This window comes from Dendrobium catenatum, unplaced genomic scaffold, assembly GCF_001605985.2.
Source record: "Dendrobium catenatum unplaced genomic scaffold, ASM160598v2 fragScaff_scaffold_133, whole genome shotgun sequence".
NCBI lineage: Eukaryota > Viridiplantae > Streptophyta > Magnoliopsida > Asparagales > Orchidaceae > Dendrobium > Dendrobium catenatum.
In genome coordinates this window covers 4,177,153-4,189,163 of record NW_021318595.1, presented here as the reverse complement: position 1 = coordinate 4,189,163, position 12,011 = coordinate 4,177,153, and the positions used below count along the sequence as shown (strand labels likewise).

The following is a 12,011-nucleotide window of genomic DNA, read 5'->3' as shown; positions in this document are numbered from 1 at the left end:
GCAAGGTAGGCCAGGACGCGAATTTTCTGAGCCCACAAAAGTTAGTCCCATAATTGCATAAATCTTGACATGAAAATTCATTTGTCATTTAATTTGTTAAATCAGAAAATAATTTCAAAGTTTTTATACACATCTCTTTCTTGTACATGCACAATTTTACATGCAAAAGGAGGGCCACATGTTTTTGAGCACAGATTTATATACTCGTTGTGTTAGGAGTGCATAGCTGTGTACTCATTATTTACTCCAATCACGCAGAGTAAATTGTGAGTAAATACAAACACACAACTACATATTCCAAATAAATGGAGCATACAATGAATACACAAATCTATAATCTTACAATCTGCGATAATATGTCAAATTGAAGAACCAAAGAATCAGGTCATCATGCAAATAGAAAAACTGAAGTTCATAGAATATCGTCAATAAATCTCTCACTGACAAGTTGATATATATCTTTAAAATGATGGGTCATCTTCCTAAACATAACATACTCAACATTCAAGTAATAACAGTGACATATACAAAAGTACTGAACTGCTTGAATACAATATGCATGCACACTTCTAATGATATTTATGGCAAATAAATTTTCAGAATGTGAGCTTTGAAATGAAGCAGAATGTAGCTACTTCAGTGGGGCCTGAAGTGTGTAAATTAGAAGCAAAGAAACCACGAGGATGGCCCCTACCAGAGTGAAAATTGGGCTTGTCCATAACGTTAGATTTGACCTCTCTGTTCTCTTTATAGGATCGAACTCCTCGGACAAGGGATATTCTGATCGCTGTGGATTCCAGCTGACATATTTGTCTAGTTTGAACTGTGAGAAAAATGATTTCTTTCCCCGCTTCCTGAAGCTTGACCAAGCCTTGTCCCAATCTACAGGCAACTCATCACCTAAGAAATATGAAGAAAATACTTGCTGATTTTTTAATTTGAGACATCACAGCACAATTCGTTAAGATTTGTGTTTGTGGCGAATAAAAACTATGATATATGAATTCAATCAGATCAATACAAAGAATACAAAACTTATTTGTGCCTACAAAGTAGAGCCACATTTATCTTCTAGATGGGAAATTAAACCATAGCTAGTTTTATAGCACTCTCCAAAACTTCTTAAACAAGTGGAAATAATTATTGATTTCAAAAGAAAGTTGACCATGAAATTTTCTGGATGGTGAGTTTAAACATCTTAGGCGATACTCAAAGAAATAGAGAAAACTAATGTAATTAAGGTAGGGTATGGTTTGGTTTTGTTCCAAAATGATCCTGGTTTGGAACTGAATCGAACCAAACTAAAACTAGAAACAGAAATACTAGGGTTGATTTTTGATTACCAAGAGCAACTTAAAAATGTTATGATTTATGTTAGTTTTGCTCAATTTAAATCAATTTACTTGTTAAGTTCAGCTCAATTTGGTTTTCTTTTAAGTGGATTAATCATTTGTATGCTATAGAATGAACTATTTATGTTTATTTAATGGCTCAAGATACTCCATGTTTTCATATGATTCAAGTCAGTTCCACTTCGAACTAAATAGTTTAAGCAAAATTGCAAACAAAAATCAAACAAAACAAAACCTAACCAAACTGATCTACATTTTTGTATTAGTGAAACCATATATGAAAGGATTAAGAAGGAAAATTAAAAGACTAAAATTAACATGGAATAGGAATTGGGCAAAAAGATATACGCAAATGCATACTTAATACCTCAAGCAGCACTAAAAAAAAAGAATGAAAAAACAAAATTCATAAATTTGATGCCAACTAATTATGATAATGTTGATTCTATATGCATTCCACAATCAATAGAGCGCATTGAAGAAGACAAACGAAGGACACGAGATTGCATGTAGTGAGCTTGTAACCCCTCGATCATGGTCAAAATCAACCCAAATTCGTCTAATTACGAAATAGATCGCACCGATGAATTTCGGACGTTCACCTCAAAAGAGTCGATCATGCACGAATCAAACAAAGGCGGTCAAAAAAGATGATCTACTGTGGCAACGTCGCCCGTTCGCAAAACAAACTTTATTGTTCCATCTAGAATGTCGAAATTATCCAAAATGGATGCCATATTACACGGGTTGTTTGCACAAGCAAAAACGTAAAATTCGCCCTATGTGAAGCAACGGTAAACAAATCCAGATGCACAGGTCATAAGAAATCTATGCATTTAAAATTAGAATATATATAATAAAAAAAAAAAAAAACATATCATCCTAATTTACCCTACTGCCTATCCCCTCATCCTACTAAATTCCTACAAGTAGGGCTGCACTTCTCCTTATCTCTGTCTCATCCTAAAATAGTACCTAACTAGAATAAAAAAAAATATCCTAATCTATCTATTGCCCCCCACTCCTATTTGAGCAGTCTACTACGACACACGTGCTCTTCCTTGAGCAGTCTACTACGACACACGTGCTCTTCCCCCTTTATGCTCCTTTCCCATTCCCACATACCCAAACCTCCCTAAGTCACAGCTTCATTCTCCACCCAACTCCACATCGCACAGCCACTCTCTCAGCTCGTACAACCCATCACAACCGAGCTCCTCCTCATCTCCACTCTTGACACCTCACGCACACAGTTGCACCCAAAACCTAATCCCGACCTCACAAAACCGCCTCTTTACAGCAGCCCATTCAACCTAACACCCTACAGAGCTGCCATGAAACCCCCCCTTCGACTCCAATCGCACAAGCCCATCGACCAACCCAATCCTCTACCTCTCACTCCGCATCTCATACTGAATCCCACCTACTCCCCTAGCTTTGAACTGTTCCCACCTCTCAATCCCTTGCATCGTCAGACCGTCCGAGCAGCCTCCCCATCGTTCGACCATCCCAAAAGTGGCCCCATCTCTCCCACCTCCTAGCCAATAAACCCAACAATAAACCACTTCTTACAGTCGTTGCTCCCAATACCAATCCACCTCTCGCCTGTCCTAGCTCCCTAACCCACAAGCCTCGTCAAACTATCTTGTCACCCAACCATTGTGAAACTTATAAGCCCATCACTTCCTCTGACAAACTCCAATATTCTTCCTCTTACATGTTGCACAACCCGTCTACCTACACACACCACTACCCTAGCCACCCTACTCCATTTCCTCTCCTAAACCTGCCGACAAATAACCCGATTGCAATCGTCCTCCTCAGGTACCTTAACCTACGCCAACAAGCCCCTCCTCTCCTACTCACATCCTCACACAACCAACTCCTCTCAGTCCAAACAACCACATCCAGCTTCCTTGGCCAGCCCAACCCAACTCCAGCTTTCTCTCTCTCTAAAAAATATATAGAGTGAGATTTTTTTCTCTCTTTCGCCCTCACTTTCTTTCTTTATCATCTCTCTCACTCTATAAGAAGCAAATACAAAATCTCTCTCAAGCCCTCTCTCTCTTCAGTTACATATATCAAAAAAGAAAATAAAATAAAAAAGACAACAACAATAACAACATCAAGCCTTTGTCCCACTACGTGGGGTCGGCTACAAGAATCCTTTTTCTCTATTGTGTACTGTTAAAAGTTAAATTCTCGTTTATATCTAATAAAGACAGATCATTTCTAATATTTTCTAACCAAGTCGTTTTTAGGTCTACCTCTACCTTTCTAAACATAAGTCAAATCTAATACCTCTACTTTTCTAACCAGATCATGGGAAGGCTGCTGTTCTATATGACCAAACCATCTAAGGCGACTCTCTCTAATTTTATCTTCTACTGAAGCTACTCCAACATTATCGCGTATATGTTCATTTCAAATCCTATCTCTAAGGGTAAAACCACTCATCCACCTGAGCATTCTCATCTCAGCAACACTTTACTTAATATTATGCTTCTCTTTTAATGGCCAACATTCGACACCATAAAGCATTGCAGGTCTCACCACCATCTTATAGAATTTTCCCTTAAGTTTGAGGGGGACATTTCTATCACACAATAAGCCCGATGCATTCCTCCACTTCAACCATCCAACTTGAATTCTGCTAATAATATCACTATCTATTTCGCCATCACTCTGAACAATAGATTTAAGATATCTAAAACGTGTACTCTTATTAATGACTTGATCGCCCAAAGTCACAATCCCCTCACTAGATCTATTACTACTAAAATTACATTCCATATATTCCGTTTTAGATCTACTCAAGCGAAAACCTTTAAACTCTAAGGTTCTCCTCCATAATTCAAGTTTACCTTCAACTCCCTCTCTAGTCTTATCAACAAGATGAATATCATCAGCAAAAAGCATACACCAAGGTACATCCTCTTGCAAAAGTCTAGTGAGAACATCCATGACTAAAGCAAATAGATAAGGGCTTAAGGCTAATCCTTGATGTAATCCAACTGAAATAGGAAAATACTTACTCAAACCACCTTGTGTTTGAACATAAGTAATAGCTCCTGCATACATATCTCTAATGGTTTGAATATAAGTTATTAATTCATTTCTTTTCAAGAACGCTCCATAGCACTTATCTTGGAACTTTATCATATGCTTTCTCTAAAGAAATAAATATCATATGTAGATCCTCCTTATTCTCTCTATATTTCTCAATTAAATCTCTTAATAAATGTATGGCTTCCATAGTAAACCTACCCGGCATGAATCCAAATTGATTTTGAGAAACATTAGTATCAAACCGCAACTTACGCTCCATAACTCGCTCCCATAGTTTTAAAGTATGACACATTAACTTAATTCCTCTATAATTCGCACAATCTTGTTGATCACCTTTATTCTTAAAAATAGGAATTAACACACTCATTCTCCAATCATCTGACATCTTTTTAGTCTTCAAAACAATTTTAAAAAGTTTAGTAAGCCAAAAAATTCCTTCATCTCCTAAGCATTTCCACACCTCTAATGGAATATCATCAGGTCCAAAAGCTTTTTCCCCTTTCATTTTCTTTACAACCTCTCTAACTTTGGTTTTACTAATACGCCGATAAAAACAGAAATCTTTATTTTCATTTAGGGTGCTAAGGTCACAAAAGTCAATCGTATTATCGCATTCTTCATTAAAAAGTTAAGCAAAATATCTCATCCACCTTTGTTGAATATCATCTTCTAAGAAAAGTACTTTTTGATTGTTGACCTCTACATATGTAGCACAGTAAATGAAAGTAATTAAGGCGATGATCTATTATATTTGGTAAATAAAATATCGTTTAGAACGAAGATCGGAGTGCCTCTATCATAGTGAATTGATTAAAGCTTTATCTGATTACAAAATGGATCATATCAATGCCTTCAGGACATCAAATACACCAAATGCAAGTTGTTCGTATGTGACTCGATCGAACGATAATATGTTAGTGGATGTGACGCTAGCAAAACACTATCCAAATGGCCTCCGCTTGTTAAACAAGCTTTGTCGATGAGTTTAGAGCATCGAATTTAACCAAAGAGAGATCCCGCGCGATCAAATTGAACGAAAGCGATCGAAATCGATGGACTATGGACATACTCAATATTGCCCAAACGTCATCTGTTTGCAAAATGAATTTCTTCGTTATGTTCGGAACATTCAAAATACTCAAAAGTAACAATCATATTGTCTAAATCCTTGCACAAGCAAAAATATAAACTTTGGCATGTGAGACGACGACGACATGTAAAATGAAATGCATAATAACAAAAAATTTAGCAAAGGTTGATAATATAAGTATAAAGTCGAAAAAATATATATATTAATTATTATATTCAATTGCTACTAACCGTTAAAAAAATAATAAAAATAATCCTTATCTTGTATAAATTCCATACTTAAGTTTGTAAACCATATTATATGCTATTATAAATATTATTTAACATATAAAGATAGTAATCTAATATCTTTTTTTTTATGCATATGTCCAAATTCCACTATGAAATCTTTTAAATCACGTTATGGACATCTCTTATTTTATAAAATAATATTTTATGTTATTCTTACATAAATCTCTTCATAACACTATGATATTATATTTCTATATTTAATTATAAAAAAAAATGCCTCTTCTGATATCTATTATCTAAAGCAATGCATATCCATATTTAATTATATTTTCTTATTTCATTCCACCACCTGACCAACTCATATTCTTACATATCTCTTCCTTTAATACATGTCTTGCTATGTATCTACAACTCAACACGTTTCCTGCATAATTCATATTCTCATCACACATTGCAATCCAATATATATATATATATATATATATCTTCAGCTTCATCGCAAATCTCTGTCGTCGTCGTCGTCTTGCTTGTTTTTCAAGGTATATCATTAGCCAAACTTAAAGCTCAAATCCTGCCTTCGGCATTCAGGACGCACCGAAGAACCACCCATACACGCCTTTATTGCGCGTGGTGGGATGGAAGCCAGGTGCGACGCTTACGGCGAAGCGAGGTTACTTATAAGTACCCATATGCGGGGAAATAATTGTGTTTTCAAATAGGTACATTCAAAGACCCCATACACGCCTTTATTGCGCGTGGTGGGATTGAAGATTATGGCCGCAGTGTCTACGTAAATGGACACCAACCATACACGTCTTTATTGCGCGTGGTGGTCAGGCCTAGATTCCCTGTAGATGCCCCCAACACGGGGGAGACGCCGGGATACTGCCGAAATTTTGACGATCAAAAGCCTGAATAAAATAATTTGATATTTACAAAAAAAAAAATTGAGATATTTCTTTCACTCAAATTAAATAAAATTTGAAGAAGATTTGAGCTTGAGTTGAATTATTAATATAAAATCAATCAAATAAATATCAAATTATTTTGGATGAAGACGTTTCTTTGCTATGCCTATTGAATCATTGTGGTATGGGAAATTCTCTGGCAACATGTTCATAAAGATAAAGTGACAAACAAATTTTATTATAACATATGGTTTGTGTTCCCAGCAGCTTTGATGTTTAAAAAAATAAAAAGGGGAAGCAGCCAACCATTTCTTCATCAATTAAGTGTTAATCATATATGATGGAAGTATAGATAATGCATTTAAAATGGCTTTTGACTTTATTAGAAAGTACAAGATAAATAATGCAATATTTCATTAAAAAAAATTATTGGAAATGAAAAGTTATTAAAGAATGCATGCTACATTCATATGGTGAACTTCTTCTAATGCTTGGTATTAATGGAGTGACCAAGGTTACTAACTTAGAAAAAGTTGAATCTCAAGCATATGCAAGGGCTAATACTAAATTGGATGGGTATATCTTGAGAAGCAGGTTCTTGTTATTAGAAAGTATGCATAAACTTTCTAATGAAAAATTTCCATCTTGTGCATTTCTAAAAAAAAAAAAAAATTAAATTTTTAAAGGCCTAATATTGATTTATGATAAGCTGAGAATCACCAAAAATATGAAGGTTTTGGATCCCTATTGAAATAGCAATCTCAAGACCCGCAACTAAGGCTTCATATACAGCTTCATTATTTGTTCTAGGCTCAGTCAAACTAAATGAATATCTGAGTATCCCTCCATTAGGTGTTATAAAGATGAGATCAACACCAGAACGAGCCTTTGGAATGTTTGGAGGTTGAGAAGGTTTAATTGATGAAGCTCCATCAAAATACATTTCCCAAACGTGTAGTTTTACTTTATCTTGAATAGGTAGAATTTGTTCATCTGATAGATCATCATTGATCGGTGAATCTACAGGAATAGGATGTGCAGCAAGAGAATCTGCCATAATTTGACATTTCACTGCCTTTTGTGGGACATACGTGATATCAAACTGCAAAAGTATCACTGCCCATCTGGCTAAACGACCTGTCAACGCTGGTCTTGTCATCAAGAACTTTAGAGGATCAATTTTTGGAATTAAAGTAACTTTATAAGATAGCATGTAATGGCGAAGCTTTTGTACAGCAAATATCAATGCTAAAAAATGCTTCTCAATTGGAGAATAACGCATTTCTGACCCAATTAGTCTACGACTGATATAATAAAGAGAATTCTCCTTACCTTCTTCATTGTGTTGAGCTAACAATGCTCTAAGGGACTCTTCTAGCGCTGCTGTATATAATATAAGAGGCTTCCCTGGAATTGGTGCTGCAAGAATAGGTGGGCTTAATAGATATCTTTTAATATTATCAAATGCATTCTGACATTCTGTATCCCATTTGAAGCGGACATCTTTCTTCATTAACTTGGAAAATGGTTGACACCTACCCGACAAATTTGATATGAACCGTCGAATGAAGGCTAATTGCCCTTGCAAAGAGCGAAGCTGTCGAAGATTTCTAGGAGGTGGCATCTCCATGATTGCCTTGATTTTATTGGGGTCGACTTCGATGCCTCGATGTCGAACAACATATCCTAGGAATTTTCCAGAAGAAACACCAAAGGCACATTTAAGAGGATTCATCTTCAGATCAAATTTTCTAATCCTTTCAAACACGATCCTCAGGTCATTTAAGTGATCCTTGCGATCCATGCTCTTAATGACAAGGTAGTCCACATAACATTCAACCTTTTGATGTATTAGCTTATCAAAGATATGAGTCATCGCCCGTTGATAGGTTGCGCCAGCATTCTTCAGACCAAAGGGCATGACTGTATAACAAAAGATGTCAATGGGCGTCCTGAATGACGTATGCTTTTCATCTTCGGGCACCATTTTGATTTGATTGTAACCCGGCGATCCATCCATGAAAGAGAACATATCATAATTGGATGTGTTGTCAACTAGAAGTTCTGATACCAGGAGCGGAAAGTCATCTTTCGGACATGCCTTTTGAGGTCCCTGAAGTCGATGCAGATACGAATCTGACCATTCTTCTTCTTTACAGGGACGATATTGACAATCCAGTCGGCAATTTTTCTTCTCGAATAAAGCCTGCATCTATAAGCTTCTTCGTCTCTACAACCACTTGTTCTTCAATCTCCAATCTCATTCTCCTTGGAGCTTGCTTGACGAGTGTTGCATTTGGTTTGATAGCTAATCTGTGAACTGCTACATCAGGGGATAAGCCGGACATCTCAGCATATGTCCAGGCAAAGCAATCCCTGAATTCACAGAGAAGTTCTTTTATTTCTTCTATTTGTTCCTCGGGAAGGAGAGAACTAATGAAGGTTGGGCGAGGGTCCTCCTCAGTTCCCAAATTAACTTCTTTTAGCTCATCCATAGTAGCTTGTTGTCCACCATCTTCTAGTTCTTCATGTGCTGGTTTGGCTTCCATGCCTTGATCACCAGAGATATTTACTTCATAAAAATCATTCTTCACTTTTTCTTCAGCTTTTGTATATCATCCTGTGATTGTATAACAAGCCTTCTCCGTGGATATTTAGATATAATAAATCCAAGGCCCTTGGTTGTAAGACAATCACTTTTTCATGATGCGTGTAAATTCTTTTGATACCATATTCTTTGAAATAAACGGCTTCTTCGTTTAGTTATCCCTCCATGAATTCCTTGTTTTTGTAACATTTGTCGAATCCTTGTAGGATAATATTTTGAGATTTTGATAGGCACTATTTCTTCATATTCAAAATATTGAATGAGCCAATCAATATTTTCATCATGATACTCTCTAGATTTATATAATATGCTTCCTGTTCCATTATCAACAGATAGAGGAGCTACATAAAAATATTTTGAGTTCTTCAATCTTATGGATCTCACGAGTGATTTCTCTAAAATTTTGTGAAGGAAGAGTTGTAACTTTAAATGTATCTTTTGAGATTGATAAATTAGTCATTTTTCTCAAAAAGATAGAGTGTATTCTGCCTGTATACGTAGATTCACAGTCATATTCAGAATCAGAGTATTCTGCTTGTATTTCATCATTAGTCAAAGGCTTACACAATTTCTTAAATTTGACAAGAAAGTCATCATCTTCATCTGTATCACTTCCCAAATGAGGAACATTTCTTTTAGGTTGAGATGAGATATTAATTTTTTTAGGAAGAGTCGGCATAGTCTTCTTTCTTCCTAATTGCTTTATTTCAACCTCTGATTGCTTCTTTTTAGCCTCCTTATTGGATTGCTTTACAATTTTAGAAGTTGATGCTATATTTTCATAGGATTTAATTGATTTTGATACTTTTGGAATGAATTACTTTGCATCTTCATAAATTTTTACTTTATGGACAGAAAAAGTTTGTATATCACCTGAAACTCTGAACTCTTCTCCATCTCTCAAGTACTTCATACATTGATGTAGAGTTGATGGAACAATACCATATTCATGAATCCATGGTCTTCCCAAGAGTGCTTTGAATGAAGTATCTGCATCAATCACATGAAATTTAGCTTCTGTAAAAAGCTTTTCAAATTTCAAAGGGAGAACAAATGATCCCATAGTTTTATGTCCTTTTTCATTGGCTTAAAATGAGAAGAGGTTACCGACGACATGCTTCGCAGGAAGCACATCGGGGCGTGACACTTGAATCGCGTATCCAAGAATCCGCCACCGAAAGGGCCCAGCGGAAAAGAAAACAAATATGGAGGCCAAGGCCTTATGAAGAAAAGTTTACAGGCGTGACATCTGGACTATATTTTCAGAGATCCGCTAATAGAAAAATCCAACAAGAATGGATTCCAAAGCAAATTTTTACTGATAATACTTATGGTGGTCGACACTTTGGAGAATCTTCCAAAGGATCCCATCATCATCCAGCCATAGCTTCTGAAGAGAAGGTGCTTAGTTCTGATCCTCTAGTTGAGAGCTTGTTGATGCCCGATGCAGAACCAGACGTTCATTAGAGGCGTCGTTCAGAAATTCATGTAAAAGAAGATAATAAAGAAGAAGAAATAATGGGTATTGAAGTTACTTATATGATAGGACATACTAGTGGACAGTCAAGTTCACAAGGTTATCAACAAGAAACTTCAACTATCATTCCTCGTGATCTCTTGCAGCAATAAGGAGAAGATGAAGAAAGGTTATTTCCTATCTTATAAAGTGAACGAGAAGGAGAAGGAGAAGGAGAAGAAGAAGAAGAGGAAGAAGAACCAGTATTAATTGATGCTGTTGCACTAGCTCGAACACAAAGAGAAATGCAACAAGAAATGAAAAGGAAAGATAAAGAAATTTCCCAACTTAATGTCAAGATGAGTGAAATGATGACACAAATGAATATGATGATACAACTAATGCAAATAGATGTTGTTGTAAATCCTATACTGGTTCAACCTTCCAATCAACAAGCAACTAGTAGTGCGCCAGTAAATCCTCCAGTTAGCTTAATGCCACAAGCATCTAGAGTATAAGATGTTCCCAAAGAAAGATCTAAAATCAATTCAGTTCCTCTCCAATCAACTCCTCAATCTGCTCCAAGTTCATCTGAACCAATGACAGTTGATAAACTTGAGAGTCTCATTAGTGAGAAAATCAAGGCTGTTATTGCATCTGAGCAAGCAGAAAAGTTTGTAAGTAAAGGGCGCCCATATCCTGCTGAGTATGATCAGGTGTCATATCCTAAGGAGTATTCAGTGCCCAAATTTAATACTTTCAATGGTACTGGAAATCCAAAGCAACACCTAGCTCAATTTAAAGCAACTTGTGGAAACACTGGAGGTGTAGATGCTTTGCTCTTCCATCAATTTGTTAGTAGTTTAACTTCAACCGCTTTTGAATGGTATACAGAACTGCCTAATGATTCTATCAAAACTTTCGCTAAATTAGAGACAATGTTTGTGAAGAGGTTTGCTAGTGCTGTGGAGAAGACTACTATAGCAGATCTCGTATTAGAAAAACGAAAAAGAGATGAATCAGTAACGAAGTATATCACTCGTTGGAGAAACATGAATATGAAATGTGAACAACAATTAGAAGAAGAGCATGCCATTCAATTATTGATGGGTAACATCGATGATAAGATGGTACCATATCTTTGCATGTCTTCAATTTCCACATTTCAAGAGTTACAAGATCGGGTAGCGAAATTTGAAAAGTTAAATCTTTCAAGATCTGAAGGTTATATGGACCCATGGCTGCCGACAAGGATCCTTCTGTCAGGTTGGATCGACTACCTCCTCTAACTAAGTAGA

At 36.1% G+C, this 12,011-nt stretch overlaps 1 protein-coding gene across 3 annotated transcripts in view; it reads right to left on the bottom strand.

Moving 5' to 3' along the window:
- Positions 1-391: 391 nt before the first annotated feature.
- LOC110096889 overlaps positions 392-12,011 on the bottom strand; it is a 52,665-nt gene continuing 41,045 nt past the window's right edge. The window contains exons 1-2 of one of the 3 annotated variants that reach the window (XM_028699522.1): positions 10,131-10,335; positions 392-900 (exon numbers count right to left, since the gene is read on the bottom strand). In XM_028699522.1, coding sequence (XP_028555355.1) covers positions 632-900; positions 10,131-10,320 — 459 coding nt within the window. In that variant the 5' untranslated portion in view covers positions 10,321-10,335 and the 3' untranslated portion in view covers positions 392-631. Of the gene's footprint in view, positions 901-10,130; positions 10,336-12,011 lie in introns of those variants that run through there. The other 2 variants (XM_020823039.2, XM_020823032.2) reach the window with 2 other exon arrangements.